Raw genomic sequence first — 25107 nt, 5'->3', positions numbered from 1 at the left:
ACTTTTGGCCAGTTACAGCTCTTTCAGAATTTGTCTAGCAGGCTTTCTGGTTTTTGTTGGAAAGCCCCCGTACCCTCACCAAAAAAAAATTGCTTTTTTTTGTGGATTTTTTTGAGACGGTGTTTCACTGTTGTTGCCCAGGCTGGAGTGCAATGGCATGATCTCAGCTCACTGCAACCTCTGCCTCCCAGGTTCAAGTGATTCTCCTGCCTCAGCCTCCCAAGTAGCTGGGATTACAGGCACACACCACCATGCCTGGCTAATCTTTGTTATTTTTAGTAGAGACAGGGTTTCGCCATGTTGGCCAGGCTGTTCCTGAACTCTTGACCTCAGGTGATCTGCCCACCTCGGCCTCCCAAAGTGCTGGGATTACAGTCGTGAGCCACTGAACCCAGCCTCATTTTCATTCCTTACAAATTTTAGCCTAAAATATATACATGAATCAGCATTATACAGCTAGTAAAAAAATAAATATGGGCTGGGCACAGTGGCTCATGCCTGTAATCCCAGCACTTCGGGAAGCTGAGGCAGGCAGATCACTTGAGGTTAGGAGTTCGAGACCAGCCTGGCCAACATGGTGAAACCCTGACTCTACTAAAAATACAAAAATTAACCGGGCAATGGTGGCGTGTGCCTGTAATCCCAGATACTTGGGAGGCTGAGGCAGGAGAAGCGCTTGAATCCAGGGGCAGAGGTTGTAGTGTGCCGAGATTGCGCCATTGCACTCCAGCCTGGGTGACAGAACAAGACTCTGTCTGAAAAAAAAGATAAATAAATAAATAGGTGAACTCAACTAATACATGGAAAGAACACACAAAAAAGATATAAACTCAAATTAAACTATATAAAGTCATCTAATACATATGGACATGTCTACTCATGGACTGGAAGAGAATGAAACAAGATAAAAATAATTGTCAATAACCAGGATTTTTCTTTTTTCTATGTATAGTAGTTGTTTAACTGTGCAAAAGAAATTAGTTTTTTAAAGGCCCAAACTACAGAATTCCATAAAGTATAGAAAGTATCCTGAAAGCTTTGAACAAGGGCCAAGGAACTCTTTAGAACTTCAGGTTGATACTATATTTTTATAGAAAATGAAAAGTGGCCAGATAGACGCTCCTTCAAAAATACAGTAAAGTAGAAGTGGGGGACATGTGCTTTTGGAGTGCAGATGGTCCTTTTCTATACTGACAATTTCTTAGGAACGCTGAACACCTAACTATAAAGCAAAAGATCAATAATGTCTCGAAATGACTGCAAGCTACAAAGCAACTTCTGGCAGGAGGGGAAAATTTATCCCCAAAAGAATGAAAACCCTAGTTTCTCTGGCAACTTCATCTAGATTCTTTTTTGGCACAAAAGTTGGAAATTCTTGAAATGGTAGATATCTCAATATTTTGTTAGACTTTGCTCCAGCTGGGGAAAAAAGTTTTCCTTCAATTTCTTTAGCTTTATGAAATACAGAATTACTTTGATAGCTAAGTCAGCATTTGCAAATTCTAACCAAATGTCCTCTAATATAATTTTTAAAAAGTACTTTCTGGACCTCAGCACTCTCCCTGGAAGTGCTCTTGGGTTTCCAGTGACCTCAGTTAGCAAGTAAGTACTGAAGGCAAGACTGCCCTTCCATCACTTCTCCCAAGACCTGGTTATGCAGGCTACAATTATTTCTGCAACATTGGTGAGGAAATGAACCTTGTAGATGGAGAGCCCTGGCGGACTCCCAACACCATTCCACCTTACTCCCAATTCTGAGGTCACCAGGTGGTCAGAGTTCATCCTGCAACTTTTGGTGCCAGAAAGAAGACGAGGTCCTCTCTTCCACTGCAGTTACTGCCTTAAGGGCTTGCCACACCAAGAGCCTGTCTGAGAGCGGATCAGAGTACCACAGCGAGAGAGCCTGCCTGACAGTGAAGCCGGGGAAAAGGGATTCACTGCTGAGGCATGGAGAAGAACTGGGTCCAGGAGACCTGATTCAGCTGTCTCAAGCTAATACTACCTGTAGTTTTGCCAGTTATATGAGTCAAGAGGTGTGTGCCCCTACCCTCACCAATTTTTTTGTTTGTTTGTTTTGAGACGGAGTCTTGCTCTGTCACCCAGGCTGGAGTGTCCTGGCGTGACCGGGGCTCAGTGCAACTTCCACCACCTCCCGAACGAACTCAAATGGTTCTACTGCTTCAGCCTCCAGAGTAGCTGGGATTATAAGCACCTGCCACCATGCCCAGCTAATTTTTCTGTTTTTAGTGGAGACGGGGGGTTTACCATGTTGGCCAGGCTGGTCTCAAACTCCTGGCCTCAGGCGATCCGTCCACCTCGGCCTCCCAAAATGCTGGGATTACAGGTGTGAGCCACTGTGCCTGGCCAATTTCTTTTGAATTGGGTTTTGTCCCTTGAATGGAAAGAGTTCTATGTTAGTTAAGATGCTTTTAGTTGCAAGTAAAAGAATCTAGACTAAAAATCGCTTAAACAATAGATGTTGGTTTTGATTTTTTTCTTTATTCTAAGTCAACAACAGCTAATAGATGTTTATTGTCTCATATAAAAGGTAGCACTAAGTAGGAAGTTTCAGGGCTATCAACTCAACAAAGCAACAATGCTATCAATAATATGGGATTCCCATCTGTCCCGTTGGCAATCCTTAGCACTCTGGCTTTTGTGTTTGAGCCACAGTAGTTGCAAGATGGCTACCAGTCCACTAGGCATCACACCCTCATTCAGCAGCATCAAAGAAATGAAGGGGAAATTTCTCATTACTATTGGAGAGGAAAACATTTTCCATCCAGTACCCACTACCTCATCACACTTCACCTTGGTGTCACTTGCCAGAAATGGGTTTCACACTGCCTTGCCACCTCCACCCCTCTCAACCAATCATTGGCAAAGAAGAGTGAGATTAACATGATGGCAAAGACCAATTCTGACTTGGAGGGGCCCATCTTCCTCGAGCACTGTGGCACTGTGGCAAGATACCTGATCAAAATTGGGGTTCTATTTTCAAGGAAGAAGGGGGAAATGACTCTTTGGTAAGCAACAACAATGTCTGCTCTAAGTCCTAATAGAAGCACTGGTGTTCAGCAAGTTGCAGTTACCCAAACATTCAAGAAACATGAGGAGCTTGAAATTCTAAACCAAATTATAAGAATTATCATTTTAATTTTCATGTATATAATATCTAAATACACACCAACTATAATTTTCATAGCAAATTTCCTTAAGAAGCTGTAAAACTGACCACACAACCGTAAATTCCTTGGAGTAGTTATTAAAGCCTTTACCGAATGTCCCAGAATGATGGGTATTAGTCACAGAGGTTCTTTTCAATATGCCTAATAGCAGAAAGGAATGTTAATGAGCAAGCCTCCTATTCTTGGAGCTCTAGGACTATCTTATTAGCTAAGGCTGTTAGAATCTACCAAGATATATTGCTAAAAAGCATGCTAAAAAGAGAACACGAACTTTTTGAGTAAAACTGGTTTCCAAACCTGTACTGAAGGTCAACACAATCCAGTGGTGCTCATTCCTTAAAATATGGCATCACCTGGAGCTCATACGGCATAAATGAGATGACAATGTGAAGCCTCACAAGCCAGGATCTGGCACTTAGTACTGAAGTCCAGCGAAAATGCAGGACAGTCTGAACCAGGGTAGTAGGACTGCTGGGGTGATAGGAGGATGGGGAGGCTAGCGAATAGAGTCTGAACAATCATTTCCAAAGCTAACCTTAACAATAACTATCTTGTGAAAGAATTACTACTCCACTAAAGATCTACCAGGCAATCAAAGTTAACTTCTAAACATCAGCAGTGATCAGGAAAAATTAAATACCATCAGTAGGCAAGTGGAAACTAGTAAAAGTGACTACACTATAATAAACTGATTAAAAAGCTTTGGCTGACCTAAGACTTTATTTACTGTGCCTTACATGTCTCCACCCCATTTCAGCCTTGATCTTACACTTACTGAAATTCCCTGCCTTCTTCCTTCACTAACCACTTCAATGAACTTGTGTGTGCATTCACACCTGTTATTATACAGGTTCATTCACTGCAACTAGATCTCAACAGTTAACTGGCACAGGAAACAAAACAGAAAGGTAAGTGGGATAGAGTGGAATGCTCTCTGAAGACTTTAGATCTGACTCTGGCATTAAGTGAGCCATTGAAGGTTCCTCCTAAACGGTAAAGTCAGAGTCCCTTCTGTCTATAAAATTAAATGATTCTATGAAGTGTCATTACTGAGTTGGATGTCAGCCTAGCCCAGCAGTAGAGGTCAATGTTCCCCAAGGGTAGTTCTACCAGAAGTAAAAGGCTAAGAAAGGGCCTTTGAGCTGTACAGAGCTGTATGGCCTTTGGGCTTCTACATGACCTTTAGGAGGTCACTACCCTTCTTGAGCCCCAGTGTCCTCATCTGTAAAATGGGATCATAACACCCTTAGGGCAGGTTGCAGCGAGGATTAAATGAGATCAGGGATGTGATGCATCTCTTGTGGTTCCTGGCACTAAAGAGGCACTCAAAAAATGGTAGTTTCTGTTACTGCTTTCATTATGGAATCACCAATACATACTTACCTAAAGAAACAACAGCAACACTCTCTGGCAAGAAATGTAATCTGTATCGGATCAGTAAATGCACCAATATGATGCAGATAGCTGTAGAAAAAAAAAATAAGACATTGTTTTAAAAAAACACCCAATTTTGAATGATAAACACCAAGTTCCAGTCAGTGGTTATTTCTGGGGGGTCCTCACAGCAATGGACAAGTGGAATAACACAGTGAATTTCAGCTGTACTTTTCATGTCTCATTTCTTAAACTGGAGGTACATTTACAATGTTTATTATATTTTCTCTATACTTCTTTGTCTGCCTGAACTAGTTTGTTTTCCAGTAGTTATTGGAAGAGGAACAGAAATTTACTTTTTTTGAGACAGAGTCTCACTGTGTCACCCAGGCTGGAGTGCAGTGGTATGATCTAGGCTCACTGCAGTCTCAACTTCCTGGGCTCAGGTGATTCTCCCATCTCAGCCTCCCAAGTAGCTGGGACTACAGGCGCATGCCACACACCCAGCTAATTTTTTCTGTAATTTTAGTAGAGATGGGGTTTCGTCACGTTGCACAGGCTGGTCTCCAACTCTTGGGCTCAAGCAATCCACCCTCCCAAAGTGCTGGGATTACAGGTGTGAGCCACAGTGCCCAGCCAGAAATCTATTTTTTTACACAAGCTATTAAACCTTATATAATCATTTAAAATTATTCAAATTTTTCTGATTCTGAGAAATGGTCTTCAACTTTTTGGAAGTGATTATCAACTAGAACACTCTATTTGGTGAAGAGGAAGTCAATGAAATCAATCACGTTTACACAAATGTAACTACAACAGATTGCATTGACACAAATTATTTTGCCACTATATGACTGGCTCTTAACATGGAGGGAAGTGAGGGTTTTACAAACAGGAAAAAGTAAACACTTTGGTTTGGTGACAAGAACATCAGAGATCTGAATATGGAACACTCCTGCCCCACAGCTGGGTGCAGCTGTATCCTGCCATTCTCATTGGCTGAGGGCTTTCCATGAGCCATGAACTAGGCTGAACACCCCAAATACTCTCTCATTTAATCCTCCAACTCCCCTCTGAACTAGCTGTCATTACCACTATCTTCTCTGATTACAGATCAGAAAACTGAGGCTTCAAGACATCACAGCACTTGTCACACCACTGGTAGGTGCTGAAGTATTGAGTCAGATTCCAAATCTGTTGCTCTTAACCACAGTGCACCCCACCACCTCCCTCCTGGCTGGATGCCTTCACTCCTCAACCTCCAAAATAGAATAATGTCTAACTTTCCTCACAGGTGTTGTCATGAAAGAAAATAAGAAGATGTAAAATAAAATGATTGGAAAGGGATATTTCTGCCCCCACCCAAAAAAACAGGGTATTTCACAAAAATTATTCCTGAATGTAATTTTCTAATCCAAATGTTAGTGTGCATGTCTCTTTCTTTCATTGGGCACCTAGATAGTATACCAGCTCATCAACCCACAGTATTTATTAACAGGACTAAAATTAATTTTGTTATTTTTTTCAAGGAAATATTTAAACAATCCACATGGCTGTTAATTGGTCACACTCACAGGCTGCACTGACAAATGAGGTTTCTTTAATCCCACCAAAAAGCACCAGGTGGCCAGAGTGTTGTAAATGTAGACATTTTGTCCTCTTTTCATTCTGTGCTTTAAACTATCAATCTGCGGTGTTATTTTTATATAAATATTTAACCTAGTTAGAAATCCTACATTAAATACTAAGGGCAAGAAAAAAGTTCCAGTGCATAAACATAACATGTGACTAAGGAACATGCTCAACGTCTAGACAAAACAAAAAAAGGCAAATAAGCACATAAGTGGACAGAAAATAGACCAAGAGAGTTGAACCAGTTTCTGCTCTTCCTTTGTACCAAGTTAGATTTTTAAAAATTTAAGTTATTCTCATACACAGATCAAACAACTCTTTGCAGCTTTAAGAGCAAAGGGGGAAACTACTACAGAAAGAGCTAAATACAAGGTTCATCAACGCCAAGTAATAGCTTTCAGCCATTAAAAAGAATAAAGTCAGAAAAGACAATCCATAGAAGGGGAGAAAATATTTGCAAATCATATATCTCATAAGGGTGTAGTATCCACAATATATAAAGAACTCTTAAACTCAACAGCCAAGAGACAAACACCACAGCTTTTTTTTTTTTTTTTTTTTTGAGACGGAGTCTTGCTTTGTCGCCCAGGCTTGAGTGCAGTGGCACGATCTCGACTCACTGCAAGCTCCGCCTCCCGGGTTTACACCATTCTCCCGCCTCAGCCTTCAGAGTAGCTGGGACTACAGGCACCTGCCACCATGCCTGGCTAGTTTTTTGTATTTTTTAGTAGAAACGGGGTTTCACCGTATTAGCCAGGATGGTCTTGATCTTCTCCTCTTGTGATCCGCCCACCTCGGCCTCCCAAAGTGCTGGGATTACAGGTGTGAGCCACCACGCCCGGCCAAACACCACAGCTTTTAAATGGGCATAGGACATGCATAGACAAAAGATGCTCAACATCAATAGTCACTAGGGAAACTAAAATCAAAATACAATGATTCACTGGAAAGACATGTACGATTTTTAAAAAAATACAGTGAGGGCCCAGTGCAGTGGCTCACACCTGTAATCCCAGCACTTTGGGAGGCCGAGGCAAGCAGATCACCTGAGGTCAGGAGTTCAAGACCAGCCTGGCCAACATGGTGAAATGCCATCTCTACTAAAAACACAAAAATTAGCAGGGTGCGGTAGTGCACACCTATAATCCCAGCTACATGGGAGGCTGAGATATGAGAATCACTTGAACCCAGGAGGCAGAGGCTGCAGTGAGCCAAGATCATGCCACTGCACTCTAGCCTGGGAGACAGAGCAAGATTCCACCTCAAAAAAAAAAAAACAACAAAAAAAAAATTTCATATCCACTAGGATAGCTATATTTTTTTTTTCTTCCCCTGAGACAGAGTCTCGCTCTGTCACCCAGGCTGGAGTGCAGTGGTGTGATCTCAGCTCACTGCAACCTCCACCTCCCAGATTCAAATGATTCTAGTGCCTCAGCCTCCCAAATAGCTAGGATTACAGGTGTATGCCACCACGTCCACGCCCATCTAATTTTTTTGTATTTTTAGTAGAGACAGGGTTTCGCCATATTGCCAGGCTGGTCTCGAACTCCTGGCCTCAAATGATCTGCCCACCTCAGCCTCCCAAAGTGCTGAGATTGCAGGTATGAGCCACCACACCCAGTCTATCATTTTTTTTAAAACCAGAAAATACGTGTTGGCAAGAACATGGAGAAATTGGAACCCTTGTAAAATGGTGCAGCCCCTGTGGAAAACATTTGCTAGTTTCTGAGAAAGTTAAACACAGAGTAACCATTTGACTGCAATTCCACTTGTAGATATATATCCAAAAGAAATAAAAACATTTATCCACACAAAAGCCTGTACAGAAATGTTCACTGCAGAAGTATTCACAATAGCCCAAAGGTAGAAACAATCCAAATGTTCACTGATGGATGAATAAACATCATGTGGTATATCCATACAGTGCAATATTACTCAGCCATAAAAAAGAATGCAATTCTAACATATGCTATAACATGAATCTTGAGAATAGTATGCTAAGTAATAGAAACCAGACACAAAAGGCCACATATTATATGGTTTCATTTATATGAAGTATTCTAAATATGCAAATTCCTAGAGACGGAAAGCAGAATAGTGGTTGCCAAGGACTAGAAGAGGGAGGAATGGGAAATGACTACTTTTAATGGTTTTCTTTTGGGGTGAAGAAAATGTTCTGAAACTAGATAGTAGTGATGGCTGCACAACATTGTGAATGTACTAGATGCTGCTGAACTGTACATTTTAAAGTGTTCAAAATTGTAAATGTATGTTATGTGCATTTTACTACAAAAAAAAAAAAAAGAATGAGGTAGACAGAAAAAACACCAACACAATCATCTCCAAGACATTCTGTGAGATGAAAAGGCAAGTTGTAAGACCCCACTTATATCAAAACAAATTCGCAACTCCAAACATGTATTATTTGTGTTTGTGTATGTGCTTACGAATATACAACTGTATACACAAAAACAAGCACGTTTTCAAACACACTTGGAAAAAAACCGAGCAAGAAAGGGTAAAAACTGTGTGGTATGGAGAGTGTGCTTCCAATTTTTCATGCCTGGAGTAATGACTATGGAAAATATATAAAACACATATCAATTATAATAACTCCATTAAGTTTCGACGCCCATAAAATGTATGTGTCAAATAATGTTAATTATTAATCTAGTATAAGTAAAAACAATGATTCCCCATTTTTTCTTGTGGAGTCAAAGATCAACAAGGGTTAATGCAAGTCGACTGATTTCAAGCTTCTAGAAGTCAAAAGTAGCTACAGAGTTTTGTCATCCCTTCTCAACAAAAAGGAACACACTGTAATCCTGTGATGTGCTTAGAGGACACAAAAGTTACCATTTCATTTGAATTAACTAAAAGAGTAACCAAATGTGGCAAATAAATTCCAGGTCAGGAGTTCTGAGGGCTAGAATAAACTATAGGCTAATTTACTTTAATTCATTTGAGTTCATTTATTCATGAATTAGCAAGTTACCTAATAATAGTAATTTTTAAAAACATTATCAGATTTACATTGTTTGAACTGGGTGTGGTGGCTCACACCTATAATCCTAGCACTTTGGGAGGCTGAGGCAGGTGGATCATCTGAGCTCAGGAGTTCAAGACCAGCCTCGCCAACATGGCGAAACACCATCTCTACTAAAAATACAAAAATCAGCTGGGTGTGGTTGCAGGCACTTGTAACCACAGCTACTTGGGAGCCTGAGGCAGGAAAATCACTTGAACCCGGGAGGCAGAAGTTGCAGTGAGGTGAGATCTCACCACTGTACTCCAGCTTGGGCAACAGAATGAGCAGAATGAGATTCCATCTTGAAAAAAAAAAAAAAAAAAAAGATTTTCAATGTTTGGATATCTAATCAGAAATAAATAATAATATGCAACAGGGAAACAATGCCTTCGAAATTACTTAAAAAGAAAGCATCATTTTATTCTGCTAATACATGCTGACCTCCACATAAGCAGAGATAGTAACTCATAAACTATCAAGAATCTGATTAGGTGAAAATGAAACCCACCTAACACTGGTGTGACTCTAGAGTCTAGGTTTATAATCTGTTTGGAGAGGACAATCCAAGAGAAATATACAGGACGATTAAATACAGTTCAGCCTTTCTGGCCCCAAAGATGTATTAACACTGGGCAGGATTTTGCCTGGTATAAAAGGTACATTATAGAAACCTGTTTTGTGGTCTTTTGTACAGCTAATCTTAAATGCTCCACACCCTGGAAGTTACTTTAAAAGTCCTATTATACTTTTAAATTTCCCTTAAAAAAAAAAGTGACTACAAAAGTTTTTTTTTTTTTTCCACGCCCTCCTTTTATATTGTCTAACATATCAAATTGACAGCAGTGTAAATAAACTAATAATACTCCTCAATCCTGAAGGAAGACTTCAGCTACCAAAGATTTCTTAATCAAGAAAAAAAATGCTTTTCATCTTTGTCTTCGACTACTATCACAAAAGAAAAAAGAAAACAAAAAAGCGTCCTTCATTGTTGAAGTAATCCCCTAGAAATAGAATTCAACTACATTTACAGGGTAAAAAATTACCAGGGTGTATCAAATCTATACGAGACATTGTATACTTCTGGTCTGTGTACCTTTTCAGTATGGGTTTAAAAGTTTCTGAAACTATGACAGACAAGGATGAGTCCTAGGATTTCAAATAAAAAGACTATATTATTAAAATCTTTTATTTTTTATAGAGACAGAGTCTCACTACGTTGCCCAGGCTGGTCTCAAACTGCTGGCCTCAAGTGTATTATTAAAATTTTTGACCACTTACCGAGATAAATGTAAGAGAAGTTATACTTTTTCTTCAAAAACAGTCCTAATACACATCAGAGAAATAAAAAAAAAAAAACACCGGTTCCACCTTTCAACTTTCTGAAAAGATCTAATCTCATTAGGAATATGACTTTGGTATCATTAAAGAAAAGCAGCAAATGAAATGTTTGTTTCACTTTCAAACAAGAATTTGCTTTTGTTTTTTTGGGGGATGGGGGATGGTTTCCCTCTTGTCACTCAGGCTGGAGTGCAGTGGGGGATGGGGGATGGTTTCCCTCTTGTCACTCAGGCTGGAGTGCAGTGGCGCAATCTCGGCTCACTGCAACCTCCGCCTCCCTGGGTTCAAGTGATTCTCCTGCCTCAGCCTCCCGAGAAGGTGAGATTACAGGGGCATGCCACCATGTCCGGCTAAAATTTTTTGTATTTTTAGTAGAGATGGGGTTTCACCGTGTTGGCCAGGCTGGTCTCGAACTCCTGACCTTAGATGATCCACACACCTCGGCCTCCCAAAGTGCTGGGATTACAGGCCAGGCACAGTGGCTCACGCCTGTAATCCCAGCACTTTGGGAGGCTGAGGTAGGCAGATTATGAGGTCAGGAGATCAAGACCATCCTGGCCAACAATGTGAAACCCCATCTCTACTAAAAATACAAAAAATTAGCTGGGCGTGGTGGTGGGCACCTGTAGTCCCAGCTACTTGGGAGGCTGAGGCAGGAGAATGGCGTGAACCTGGGAGGCGGAGCTTGCAGTGAGCCGAGATCGCACCACTGCACTCCAGCCTGGGCAACAGCAAGACTCCATCTCAAAAACAAAAACAAAAACAAAAAAACAATTTGAACTTGGGTCAAACTCAAAGCTATTTATTCCTTAGCTAATCAAAAGTGGTTGTATAGTTTCAACTGGATTTCTCTTTTGTTTGTTTTTTGAGATGGAGTTACAGGCACTCTGGGAGGCATTTAAGTTTTTGTCTTTTATCGAAACCTCTCGACAGCTATCGGTAACCTGGTTATCAGTCTCTAGTCTTATACCAGCCCGGTATGACAATCACTTGACTTCTCTATGCTGAAATTTCCTCACACACTAAAAGAGAAGGTTGAACAAAATTAGTTTTGGTTTTTTTTTTCCTGTTTTAAGACAGTGTCTTACTCTGTCTCCCAGGCTAGAGTACAGTGGCACGATCTTGGCTCACTGCAGCCTCTGCCTCCCAGGTTTAAGCAATTCTCCTGCCTCAGCCTCCTGAGTAGCTGGGATTACAGGCACATACCACCACAGCCGGCTAATTTTTGTAATTTCAGTACAGACAGAGTTTCACCACGTTGGCCAGGCTGGTCTCCAACTCCTGACCTCAAGTGATCCATCCGCCTCGGCCTCCCAAAGTGTTGGTATTACCAGCATGATATACCGCACCCGGCCCAAAATGAGGTTTTCAGAAAGTGAATGCATTTAAACAAAAATAGCACATAACTAAATTAACAATACAGGTGGTGCACAGATATGGCAAAAGTCATGACCATAGTTAATGAGAATGACAGAGGTTAAGGAAAACAGGGTGCTAGAGCAAGGATTTCTGCTCTTTCAATCAGCAGCAAAACCGTTAAATAAAATTCATACGGAAGTCTAATAAATATGAACACAAAATGATGCTCTGATTGAAGCTAGGAGCAGAGGGTCAGATATTCTCCCATCCGACTCCTCCCACCTTCTGCCACCCTACCCCCTGCTCCTTCCTCCCCTGCACATACGCACACTCCTTTGAGCAGAACTTGAAATTCATTAAACTAGATGTTCAAGATTCTTTTTTTTTTTTCTTTTGAGACAGAGTCTCGCTCTGTCATCCAGGCTGGAGTGCAGTGGCGTGATCTCGGCTAACTGCAACCTCTGCCTCCCAGGTTCAAGTGATTCTTGTGCCTCAGCCTCCTGAGTAGCTGTGATTACATGCATGTGTCACTACGCCCAGCTAATTTTTGTATTTTTAGTAGAGACAGGGTTTCACCATGTTGGCCAGACTGGTCTTGATTTCCTAACCTCAAGTGATCCACCTGAGTCTCCCAAAGTGCTGAGATGTCAGGTGTGAGCCACCGTGCCGGGCCTCAGGATTCTTTCTAGGCCAAAATTTTTTTAATCCTTCTTTCAAAGGCTAAGATACTACATTAAGAGCTCTTTGGAACTTGCTAAGCGCCATGATTTTATAAAGAAGAGAGTTCCCTGTTATGATGTTATAAACTTAACATGTTCCCTCAGTGTTTGATATGAAAACCAAATGGGAGGAAGACTTGACACAGTCAAGAGGAGTGACAGGGTTAAACACACAGACTGAGCACACAGACACTGGGGATGGCAGATGATGGGGATGACAGAGTCCATATTCACCTAGGACAAGGAGGCTGAAGAAAATGGTCATGCCGCTGGACTGCTCCTCTTGCTGGGCCTGCTCCCCTGTCTGCACGGGGAGGATGGGCTTGCCAGGAGTCGGGAGCACCAGTTTCGTCGTGACAACCAGGGTGGCGTGGAGGGTGACATTGAAACCCTCATGAGTTGTATTGGGGAACCTCCTGGAGGACATAAAAAGCATAATTACATAATGGAAAAGGGTCCCAGAACATAAATTCACACACCTCACACCAGAAAGAGAAGCTGTCCAAGAACTTTATGGGATTCACAAGTCTTGTAACTAACAGGCAGGCCTTGGAGAGAAACTTATTAAGAAAATCCCTGGCTGCACAGCACTACTAGTGGCCTCTGGTGCTTTTGAATGCAGCCACTTAGAGGACAGGAATGGTAGGGAATCAAAGCTAGTATAGATATGAAATGCTGCCTGCTCTTTGGCAAATACTGGGGGATTAAAACTCCAAGGCAAACTGGAGTCTCATCACTTTCCAAGGTCCAACATTGTTTACTTAGCACCTTTGTTTCTCCAATTTACATTCTTTTCCTTGCATTATTTCTGCGAGTTGAAGAAGCCACCTGAATTTGCCCAGTGGTTGATCTGGGCATGCCCTACCCTACTTTACAAATTCCTTCTCAGATTTCAAAAGGCTCAAATGTCACCTCCTATTACCCCATCTTACCTCACCCGAATTTACCCACTCCACTGCTTATGTTCCCGCAGCTCTTTCACACCGTGCTGGGATTGTGAACTAGTGTAATACTGTTATAATAACGGTAATTGTGACTATAAAAGTTAATATTTTCTGAGCACTGCTTCATTTCAGGAACTAGGTAACACATTACCTCTCATTTAATAGGTATAACACGTCTGATTGGGTATGATTACTTTCCCGTTTTTACCCATGCATAACCAAGGCTCTGGGAGGTTGCAAAGCTTCACCAACATCTCAGTTAGTGACAGAATCAAACTGAAAACCCAAACTTGAAATCGCTGGGCTATATTGCCTCTTTCATTTTGTGCTGCTGAGGCCCTGTTTAGTGTCTGGGATGGAGCAGTTGCTCAATAAGTATCTGATTACATTAAATGACCCCCATATGGCCAAGAAGTATATTTGAAAAGTTATCAGGTGAAGGAGTCCAGTATCAATGAAGGGGTTCCTTATTCATCTTCATGTACTCATTCCACAAACAGTGATAGGGCATCTACAATCTGCAACAGACTCTGCCCCGTAGGTATGGAGATGACTTTTGGCCCAAAAGTACCTGGAGGACACAGATCGTCCTTCCCTATCTCCCCTTGTTCAGCTAACCCCCCCTCCTCTCTACACACCAGCAATGCTGCCTGTCACTCAAAAGCACTAAACCCTTTCTTCAACCAGGCCTTCTGAACCTAATGTTACTTCTCCTACCCCTCCTTCTGGTCATTCAAGTTTCTGCTGAATGTCACTTTTTCCTGAGTGGACTCCCCAACCCTAACTCTATTCTGCTTCCTTAGGAACACTTAACCCATTCATGGCAGAGATTGCAATTTTTAGAATTGCAGACATGTGAGAAAAATCAGACCTTGGCGATGACCTTGAGCAGTAGGATATAAATAACTCCCACATGCTTGGCGTTCCAATAACAGAACACTAGGCACAAATAGGGTTAATCAATCACGATCTGAAACCATCTTGACTAATTATGGTCTTCTTTTCCCACTAGAATGGAAGCTCCCAGAGAGCGGCTTCTGGTCGGCCTCCTTTCCTACCATGTGCCCAGGGCCTGGAATTGAGTAGATGGCTAACAGTTAATGACTGAACGAAACTTAGTGAAGGAGAAAGACATGAAAACTGATCGTTACAGAGGAGGAGACGACTGGCTACGTAGGACGTGGGTGTGGAGAACCCGGACGACTTCCTGGAGGAGGCGGAAGAGGGCTCAGTAACCATGAGATAACCGAAAACTGGGAAAGTAAATATGGGTTGCATTTTCCGCAAGGCCGCTCTCGGGGCCTGCGCTGGGCGGCAGATTCCCAGCTCGAGGGACCGACCTCCAAGAGAACGCAAGGCCCACCTGGGCCCAGGCCCGCCCATCCTGCCCCCCTCGTAGGCACCAGCTTGGTCAGTCCTGGCCAACCAGCAAAAGAAGCTCCGCCTTCCGGAGCCTGAGGGCTGACTGAGGCGCTCGCTGTCACCCGCCAGGGCCCAGCCCCGCCGCCTCTGCCGCCCAGGAAAAAGCCCACTCACTCCTCTTCCGCCATCTTCTCCCCCATCCAGCGGAGCTTCCAGGACCACCGAGTTCGGAGCTGCGGGGCTAGCAGGACCCGCTTTTGCTTCCGGCTTCCGCTGGAGGCGCGGGCGGGCGAGCGGGAGGCGGGGCCTCGGCCGCGCGGGGGTGGCCCTCTGTCCCTCCGTCTCAGTGGCCCGAGGGTGGGAGAAAGCGCGTGGGAGGATTGTCTCTTAGTCCCTCCCCGGGCTTTCGGGACGCTTGTCCGGCCTGGGCAACATGACCACCTGGGCCCGAGAGATTCCGGCTTTTCCCCATCACAGGCCGGGGACGTTTTGGGGAAACTCCTGTGAGGTCACTGTGACTCACCCTGAGGGCAAGCAAGCACCCTCCGCCCAGTGCTCTCGACTTCGCTGTGCTAAAAGAGTTTGAAAAAGGATGCCCAGCCTGTAGCCTAAGCTGAGAGACCCCAGGGGGACACTTCCCCAACCCGAGCCTCAGTTTCCTTCGGCTGTGGAGAGGAATAACCGCCTGGACTTGACAGGACAGTGCAGCATTTCATCTGTAAACATGTATTGAGTTCAGACTATATGCCTAGCGTTAAAATGGATGCTGATGATCTAGGGGTGGACCATTCATTAAGCAGTTCATCGATTCAACACATGCTTAGTAGATGCCTTCTATGTGCCTAGCAGTGGTCGGTGGGGTGGGGATGCGGGGAGGGAACAAGGTGAGGTGGGAGGGGTAGATGAGACCCCCATCGGGAGGACTGGGACCCTATCGTAAGGACTTTGGACTTTATTGACCGCTTCTGTTGCTACCTCCCTTCCTGATCCAAGCCACTCTATCTCATTTGGATAATTGCAACGCTCCATTCAGGGTCTCTGACTCACCCCTGTTCCTTATGGATTTCCACACAGCAGCTGGAGTGATCCCTTAACTCATCACTCCTCTGCTTAAACCCTCCAATGGCTTCCAATCTCCATCAGAGAAAAAAACCTTGGGGAATGTACAGGACTCAACCCTGCCCCCTTTTCCCCTCTGAAGTGTGTGGGAGGGGGACATGGGGCTCTATATCTCCCCTCCCACACACTTTCACTTTCCACTATTGTCACAGACTCACCAGGAATACTTCCATCCTTGCACTTGCTGAGCCTTTATCTAGAATGCTGTTCTTCTGGGTGGCTCTTTGGCTCCCACCTCTCCTACGTTTGGCCTTTTATTTAACCCTTATCTTGTGTGTTAGACCTCCTTGACCACCCTACTTAAAATCCAAGGCCCCCCACCTTCCCTAAACTGTTTTTCCACATGACACCTAACCTATAAGTATGTTTTACTTATACACTTGTTTATTAACCATCTCTCTCCATGAGATGCAGAAATTTTTGTCTGTTTTGTTTTCCATTTTAATGCCTACAGCAGTATCTGGCACATAATAGACACTCAATAATAAATAATCATTGAGTAAATAAATCAGTTAATTCTAGGTGTGTTAGGAAGTCACAGAAGGGTTTTGAACTGAGAAGTAACATGAGCTTTGCTGCCTGGGAGTGACTGGGGGTTGGCGAAAGAGAGAGGATGGAAGCCCCAAGGCCGGTGAGGAGGCTTTTGCAATAATCTAGGTGACAGCTGATGGCAGTTTGGATGAAAGTAATACCGAGGAGGTGGCAGGAATGGTTGGACTCCTGGATGCATACTGAAGATAGGGTTTACTGATGGACTATGGTGTCTGAAAGAGGATTTAAGCATGGTTAAGGGTTTTGGCCCCGAAGAACTAGGTAGAGAAGAAATCTGGCTCTAACCTTGAGTTCTCCATCCTCTAAGGTCTCTTGAGATTGCTAAAGCTAACTGAGAGAATGTCATCAGGATCCACCAATGTTTGAGTAATAATAAACTTGCTTCCTTCCTGCGGGTGTGGTGTTGGGCTATTGTTTCCTTAATTCTTTACATAGCTTTGAGGTAGATACCATCATTATCCACAGACACAGAGAAATCAAGGCACTTGCCTGCAGTCCCACAGCTAGCAAATGACAAGGCTAGGATTCAGGCACAGAGTCTGTGTTTCTAACCAGTAGCCCTGCTGCTCTCCACTGCCTTAATTTCTCTGGCTCTTAAATGGGGCTAATAACCTACTCTCTTCTGTTAGTACAGAGCCTTGCGGGAATGACCTGGTCTACAAAGGATTGAGAGTGGGGTTCTCTCTGGCCACACTTGTCAACTGAGGGCTTGAGGCTACTGTTTTCTACCAGCACCAATAAACCCCACATGACTGGAATTCACCAAGCTGGAAACCCCACATAGCTGGAATTCACTACTCTTCTCTATCCTATGTCTTGCCTACTGCCCTTGCCACAGATTCTGCTGTCAAGGCCAGATGAGGGCTTTGTGATGGTCACGGAGTTCCTGACCTTGGCCTCTTCTGGGCCTGCCACTAACCATGAGGCTGCAGAGAACATGCTTTCATGCCCATGGGTGAGTCCTTGGCTCTTCTCACCTATTCCTGAGGATGAATCTAAAATCCCTGGTCCTTCCCCGAGGAAGATAAATAAAGCCATTCAACATGCAGTTTCTGGGCTCCTATGCTATGTCAGGCCGAGAAGGGGCCAGCATATGGCGCCACAAATTCTGGTGCCAGACAGAGCTAGTTCCCAACCCCTCCTCAGGTCCTCAGGACCTACAGTCTCCGTGACCCTGAGAGGCTATAGCACCCTCAGAGCCTCAGGGCCCCCTCATTTTTTTTCCTTAATAACACTTTTCTTTAGAAGACTGTTACAAGATTAGAGAGAAAACTGCCTTTGCTGTCTGTTCTCTCTGCCTAGACAGCTCTGCCCGCTACCTCCAGTCTTCTTGTCATTCAGGTCTCAGCTTAAATGTCCCCCTCCTCAGGGAAGCCCTCCCTGACCAGTTTCTGTAAAGAGTTGGGCAGTAAATATTGAAGCCTTTGTGGGCCTTACGATCGCTATAGCAACAAATCAACTCTGTAGTTTGCGTGCAGCATAAATAATACAAATATAAATAGGCGTAGCTGTGTTTCAACAAAACTTTATGGATACTGAAATTTGAATTTTGCATTACTTTCACATGTCATGAAATACCATTCTTCTTTGGATTTTTTTTTTTTTTTTTTTTTTTGAGACAGAGTGTCTGTCGCCCAGGCTGGAGTGCAATGGCACGATCTCAGCTCATTACAACCTCCACCTCCCAGTTCAAGCAATTCTCCTGCCTCAGCCTCCCAAGTAGCTGAGACTACAGGCATGTGCCACTACGCCCAGCTAATTTTTGTATTTTTAGTAGAGACAGGGTTTCACCATGTTGGCCAAGATGGTCTTGATCTCTTGACCTCGTGATCCTCCTGCCTCAGCCTCCCAAAGTGCTGGGATTACAGGCATGAGCCACCAGGCCCGGTCTGTTGTTTTTTGAGACGAAGTCTCACTCTGTCACTAAGGCTGGAGTGCAGTGGCACAATCTTGGCTCACTGCAACCTCTGCCTCCTGGGTTCAAACGATTCCTGCCTCAGCCTCCCAAGTAGCTGGAATTACAGGCGTGTGCCACCACGGCCTGCTAGTTTTTGTATTTTTAGTAGAGACGGGGTTTTGCCACATTGGCCAGGCTGGTCTCAAACTCCTGACCTCAAGTGATTCACCTGCCTCAGCCTCCCAAAGTGCTGGGATAACAGGCATGAGCCACTGCACCTGGCCAATAATTTGATCTTCAATGCTTTTATTAAACAGGGAATCAAATTGGTTACCAGGTATATCAGTCAGGGTTCAATCAGAGAAGCAGAACCAAAAGGGGATACATTTTAAGAGCTTTATGGCAAAGAATTGGCTTAAGACAACACAAATGTATTATCTTATAGTTCTGTAAGTTAGAAGATAAAGATTTTCACTGGGCTAAAATCAAGGTGTTGGCAGGGTCACATTCATTCTGGAGGCCCTAGGGGAGAATAAACTTTCTTGCCTTTTCCAGCTCCTAGAGGCTGCTTGCATCCCATGGCTCATAGCCCATTCCCTATCTTTAAAGCCAAGGACTGCATCACCCCATGCTCTACTTCTGATTCTGACTCTCTTGTCTTCCTCTTCCTCTTCCCCGCCACCCCCTTACCTTTTTTTTTTTTTTTTTTTTTTTGAGACTGAGTCTCGCTCTGTCACCCAGGCTGGAGTACAGTGGCATGATCTTGGCTCACTACAACCTCCGCCTCTGGGATTCAAGCGATTCCTTCCTCAGCCTCCCAAGTAGCTGGGGTTACAGGCGCCCACCACCACACCAGCTAATTTTTGTGGTTTTAGTAGAGATGGGGTTTCACCATGTTGGCCAGGCTGGTCTTGAACTCCTGATCTCAGGTGATCCACCTGCCTTGACCTCCCAAAGTGCTTGGATTATAGGCATGAGCCACTGCGCCCAGCCCCTCTTTCCCTTATTAGGACCCTTCTGACTACATTGGACCCACCTACATAATCAGAATAATCTCCCCATCTCAAAGTCAGTTGATTAGCACCCTATTTCCATCTGCAAACTTAATTCGTCCTTGTCCTGTAACATATTCACAGGGGCCAGCAATTAGCACATGGCCATCTTTGGAGGGCCATCCTCCTACCCACCACACCATAGGAAAAACAAGATCTGTTGGACTTCTCATCAGGTTTTGTTTTTTTTTTCTGAGATGGAGTTTCACTCTTGGAGCCCAGGCTGGAGTGCAATGGCACAATCTTGGCTCACTGCAACCTCCACCTCCTGGGTTCAAGCAATTCTCCTGCCTCAGCCTCCCAAGTAGCTGAGATTACAGGCATGTGCCACCACATCCGGCTAATTTTGTATTTTTAGTAGAGATGGGGTTTCTCTGTGTTGGTCAGGCTGGTCTCGAACTCCCGACCTCAGGTGATCTGCTCGCCTTGGCCTCCCATAGTGCTGGGACTACAGGCGTGAATCACCACGCCCAGCCCTCTTCATATATTTTTGTTATCTATTATCATTTCATGTTGATTCGTATATGGGAAAGAGTGAGGCATAATTTATTTAATATCTTTGGATGCTAACATTTTAATCTGGCCCTGACCACTTAGCATATAACAGGCACTAGAATTACTAAGCAAAAATAGAAAATCTGGGCTTGTAGAATTCAGTGGAGTCAGGTGTAATTCTCTGAGAAAGTTTGTGAAAAAATGCAGATTTCAGGTCATGCATAGTGACTCGCAGCTGTAAACCCAGCACTTTGGGAGGCTGAGGTGGGTGGATCACCTGAGGTCAGGAGTTCAAAACCTCCTTCACCCTCACCTGCTTTGTGTCCTCCCCACTGTCCCCACCCTAAGACCTGGTGACCGATAGAAACACTTGCTTCCTTGGCTTACTTTTTTTCTTTCTCCCTTTAAAAAAAAAAATCATAGTTTTGACTGGACATGGTGGCACACACCTGTAATCTCAACCACTTGGAGGGCTGAGGCAGAAGAATCACTTGAACCTGGGAGGTGGAGGTTGCATTGAACCTAGATCACACAACTGCACTCCAGCCTGGGCGACATAGGGAGACTCCATCTCAAAAAAAAAAGGAAAGAAAAATGAAAAGTTACAGAAAAGGAGAAAAGTAAAGGTCATCATAGTTTACCATGGAGCTCAGCTGTGAATGGCATTTACATAGTCACAATAATTGTAGACAGTAAATGTCAATCTCACAAGAACAACCATGTAACTATATTGAGAGAATAAAGGATGGGAAGGGTCTCTGCATGTGCTGGGCAGGTGAGGGGAGGGAAAGAGGGCAGAACCCTTATTGCCCAGAGTGGGAAAGCAGATTTTACTGAAAACAGAAAAATTAAGAAGTGGCGATAGAAGCATGTTCTTCCAAGACATGCAGTTAAATACCCAAAAAATCAGCTCAAAGTGGTTGTCTCTGGGGAGGCAGAAATGAGAGGAGAGAGTGAAGTGGGGATTCCTATTTTTAGAAAATTTGACTCTTCAACTTATGTGCATGTATGACCTCAATACAAATAAAATTTAAACCAAAAAATAAAAAAGGACAGAAATAACATGTTGAAATGTTGTTTTGGTAATGGTTATTTCTCAACTGTGGGTCATGGGTATTGTTTTTCCTTTTGCTTATAATTTTTTTCTGCAAATGACATATCATTTGAAATAAGCAAAAATATGATTTAAAAAAACATAAAAATAGGCCAGGTGTAGTGGCTCATGCCTGTAATCCCAGCACTTTGGGAGGCTGAAGCAGGTGTATCATGAGGTCAAGAGATTGAGACCATCCTGGCCAACATGGTGAAACCCCGTCTCTACAGAAAATACAAAAATTAGATGGGCATGATGGTGCACACCTGTAGTCCCAGCTACTTGGGAGGCTGAGGAAGGAGAATTGCTTGAAACCGGGAGGCGGAGGTTGCAGTGAGCCAAGATTGCACCACTGCACTCCAGCCTGGCAACAGAGCGAGACTCCGTCTCAAAAATAAATAAATAAATAAAAATTAAAAATAGAGACAAGGTCTCACTATGTTGCCCAGGCTGGCCTCAGACTCCTGGGTGCAAGTGATCCTCCTGCCTCGGCCTCCTAAAGTGCTGGAATGACAGGCATGAGCCACTGCACCCGGCCAAACCTATGATATTTTTTAAAAGGGGAAAGATAAAAGGTAAGCCAAGGAAGCAAAGTGTTTCTATCGGTCATCAGGTCTTAGGGTGGGAACAGTGTGGAGGACACAAAGGGGTGAGGGTGGAAGAGGAAGAATCCACAGGGCTGGTGACTCAGAACAGGGAGGTGAGGCAGCATCAAGACAGAAAGATCAAAATACCCAGGGCCTTGACTTTATGTGTTTAAATAAATATGACAAGCTGGCCTGTTTCTAGCTTATGAAAGATGGCTGGCAATTACTGAGTGTTGCAGGTCACAAGCACAGTGTCAAAGGGATTTACTTACATTTTCTGCTTCTACTCCTACCTGCCTGCCACAGTCATGCATCGCCTAACGACAGGAATCCGTTGCGAGAAATATATCGTTAGGTGATCTCGACGTGAACATCCTAGAGCAGACTTCTTCAAACCCAGATGGTGTCGCCTATGACACACCCAGGCTTTTATGGTGTGGCCTATTGCTTGTAGGCTACACACCCATAGGGCATGTTACTGTACTGGGTACTGCAGGCAATGGTAACACAATGACAAGTTTTTGTGTATCTAAACATATCTAAACACAAAAAAAGGCACAGTAAAAATACCATATTATAACCTCATGGGACCACCATTGTATTTGTGGTCTATCTTTGACCAAAATGTATGTCTGTAGCTGTATTTACCTTACGATGACAGTGCAAGCAGTCTTTCTTTCTTTTTTCTTTTCTTTTCTTTTCTTTTCTTTTTTTTTTTTTTTTTTGCGAGACAGGGTCTCATTCTGTTGCCCAGTCTACAGTGCAGTTGTGGGATCACAGCTCCCTGCAGCCTCAACCTCTCAGGCTCAAGCCATCCTCCTACCTCAGCCTCCCGAGTAACTGGGATTATAGGCACATGCCACCATTCCTGGGTAATTTTTTGTTTTATTTTATTTTTTGTAGAAAAATAAAATAACTTTTTGTTTTATTTTATTTTTGCTATGTTGCCTAGGCTGATCTTGAACTCCTGGCCTCAAGTGATCCTCCTGCCTCAGCCTCCTAAAGTGCAGGGATTATAGATATGAGCCATGGTGCTTGGCCCAAGCAGTCTTTTTGAAGTATGTTTCAGATCATGTTACTCTTCTGCTCAAAATCATCCCATGGCTCCCCATTTTACTGCAAACAAAACCCAAACTCCTCTTGGCAGTCCGCAAGGCCCTGTTTGGTCAGCTCCCTTTCCCTGCAGGGGTCTCTTGTCCCTTTTCCTCTGCGTCCCAACTCACTAATCTGCTCCTTGAACATGCCATGCTTGGATGAGTCCCTGAGTCCCCGCCTCAGGAACTTTGCACTTGCTGTTCCTTTGTCTATCACCTTCTAGATATACATAGAGCTGCCTCCTAGTCATAATTCAGATCCCATACAATGGAAACACCCTGACTGAGGCAGTCTCCCACCTGCCCCAGCCAGCCACTGCATCTTCCAGCATTTCACTCTCTTGTCCTCATGGTACCTATTATGTGAAGTTACCCTGTTTGGTCCTTTTTTAAAAAAAATATTTGAAATTATTATTGAAATATGGCCCGGGAATGGTGGCTCATGCCTGTGATCCCAACACTTTGGGAGGCCAAAGCAAGCAGATCACTTGAGGTCGGGAGCTCGAGACCAACCTGGCCAACATGGCAAAACCCCGTCTCTGCTACAAATACAAAAATTAGCCAGGTGTATTGGTGCATACCTGTAATCCCAGCTGCTTGGGAGTCTAAGGCACAAGAATCACTTGAACTCGGGAGGTGGAGATTGCAGTGAGCCAAGGTCATACCACCACATTCCAGTCTGGGTGACAGAGCAAGACTCTATCTCAAAAAATAAATTAATTAATTAAATTAAATTAAATTAATATTGAAATATAATTCATACAACAAGAACTTCATTTTAACATGTGCAATTCAGTGGCTTTAGTGTATTCCCTATGTTATGCAACCATCACAACTATCTGATTCCCAAACATTTCCGGCACCCCAACAAGAACCTCTGCACCTATCAGCAGTCACTCGCCGCTGCCCCATCCCCTGGCAATCATTGCTTTATTTTCTGTCTCTATGGATTTACCAATTCTGAGCATTTCATGTAAGTGGAATAAAATATGTGGCATTTTATGACTGGCTTCTTTCACTTAGCACAATGTTGTTTCTTTTCCAAATTTACCTCCTTGTGACCTGTCATCCCCATTAGGCTCACAGGGGGTCTAGTACCTAGGCTGGCACCTGACATAAATCATTAAGTATGGATTAAGCACCTAGTATGTGCTGTGTCCGCAGTAGCACAGAAAACCCCAAGGAAACTATCTTTTTTATTTTATGTTTTTCAGAATTTTAAATTATTTCTTATTCTAATTTTTTAAATTAATTTAATTTAATTTAATTTTATTTTATTTTTGAGACAGGGTCTCACACTGTCACCCAGGCTGGAGTACAGTGGTGCAATCACTGCTCACTTCGGCCTCAACCTCCCAGGCTCAGGTGATCCTTCCACCTCAACCTCCTGAGTAGCTGGGACTATAGGCGCACATCACTGTGCCTGGCTAATTTTTTTTTTTTTTTTTTTTTTGTAGAAACGGGGTTTCACCATGTTGTTCAGGCTGGTCTTGAACTCTTTGACTCAAGGGATCTGCCAGCCTCAGCCTCCCAAAGTGCTGGGATTACAGGAGTGAGCCACTGTCCCTGGCCCTTTATTTATTTTTTATTTTTTTTATTTTTGCAGACTTTTTTTTTTTTTTTAGACGGAGTTTCACTCTTGTTGCCCAAGCTAGAGTGCAATGGCATGATCTCAGCTCACTGCAATCTCTGCCTCCTGGGTTCAAGCGATTCTCCTTGCCTCAGCCTCCCAAGTAGCTGGGATTACAGGCACCTGCCACCATGCCCAGCTAATTTTTTGTATTTTTAGTAGAGATGGGGTTTCACCACATTGGCCAGGCTGGTCATGAAATCCTAACCTCAGGTGATCCACCCACCTCGGCCTCCCAAAATTCTGAGATTACAGGCGTGAGCCACCACACCCGGCCCAGGCATTTTCAATGAAGGGGAAACTTTCTCCATAACCTCTATTTTCCCCTCAGTAATCCTCAAGTCTTCCTGGTACACCCTCAAGACAGGTGATGAGCTAAGGGTTCATAGGCTGGTTTGGGGAAGTCTCCGCTTTTCTAACTCAGCAGACGTTCAGCTGTCTCTAGAGAAAGCCACAGTACCCCAGCAGGGAGCCCTCAACCAAAACGGAAACAAAAGAAAAGTCCCATTATGCACCTGTTGCTAAGGGGTTTTCCTGTCTCTTTGCTTCTTATTCAAGACAAATCTGTGGGACAGTTAAAATATCTGCCATAAATAAAAATATAGAAGGGTCCACAGGACGAGGAATGCAGGAAGCTTCTAGTT

General features: G+C 43.6%; 1 protein-coding gene and 1 non-coding gene across 2 annotated transcripts in view; one reads left to right on the top strand and one right to left on the bottom strand.

Moving 5' to 3' along the window:
• Nucleotides 1–15395, bottom strand: part of SLC9A8 (solute carrier family 9 member A8) — an 80336-nt gene extending 64941 nt beyond the window's left edge. The window contains 3 exon segments of the mRNA XM_023184124.2: nucleotides 4572–4652; nucleotides 12873–13054; nucleotides 15119–15395. Coding sequence (XP_023039892.1) covers nucleotides 4572–4652; nucleotides 12873–13054; nucleotides 15119–15144 — 289 coding nt within the window. The 5' untranslated portion in view covers nucleotides 15145–15395.
• Nucleotides 8–69, top strand: LOC111521053. Its single transcript, XR_002724849.1, has one exon. It is a non-coding gene; the product is annotated as a U7 small nuclear RNA (small nuclear RNA).
• Nucleotides 15396–25107: the final 9712 nt, after the last annotated feature.

This window comes from Piliocolobus tephrosceles, chromosome 20, assembly GCF_002776525.5.
Source record: "Piliocolobus tephrosceles isolate RC106 chromosome 20, ASM277652v3, whole genome shotgun sequence".
Lineage (NCBI taxonomy): Eukaryota > Metazoa > Chordata > Mammalia > Primates > Cercopithecidae > Piliocolobus > Piliocolobus tephrosceles.
Note: the sequence above shows the minus strand (reverse complement) of the source record. Positions and strands in the feature narration are given on the sequence as shown.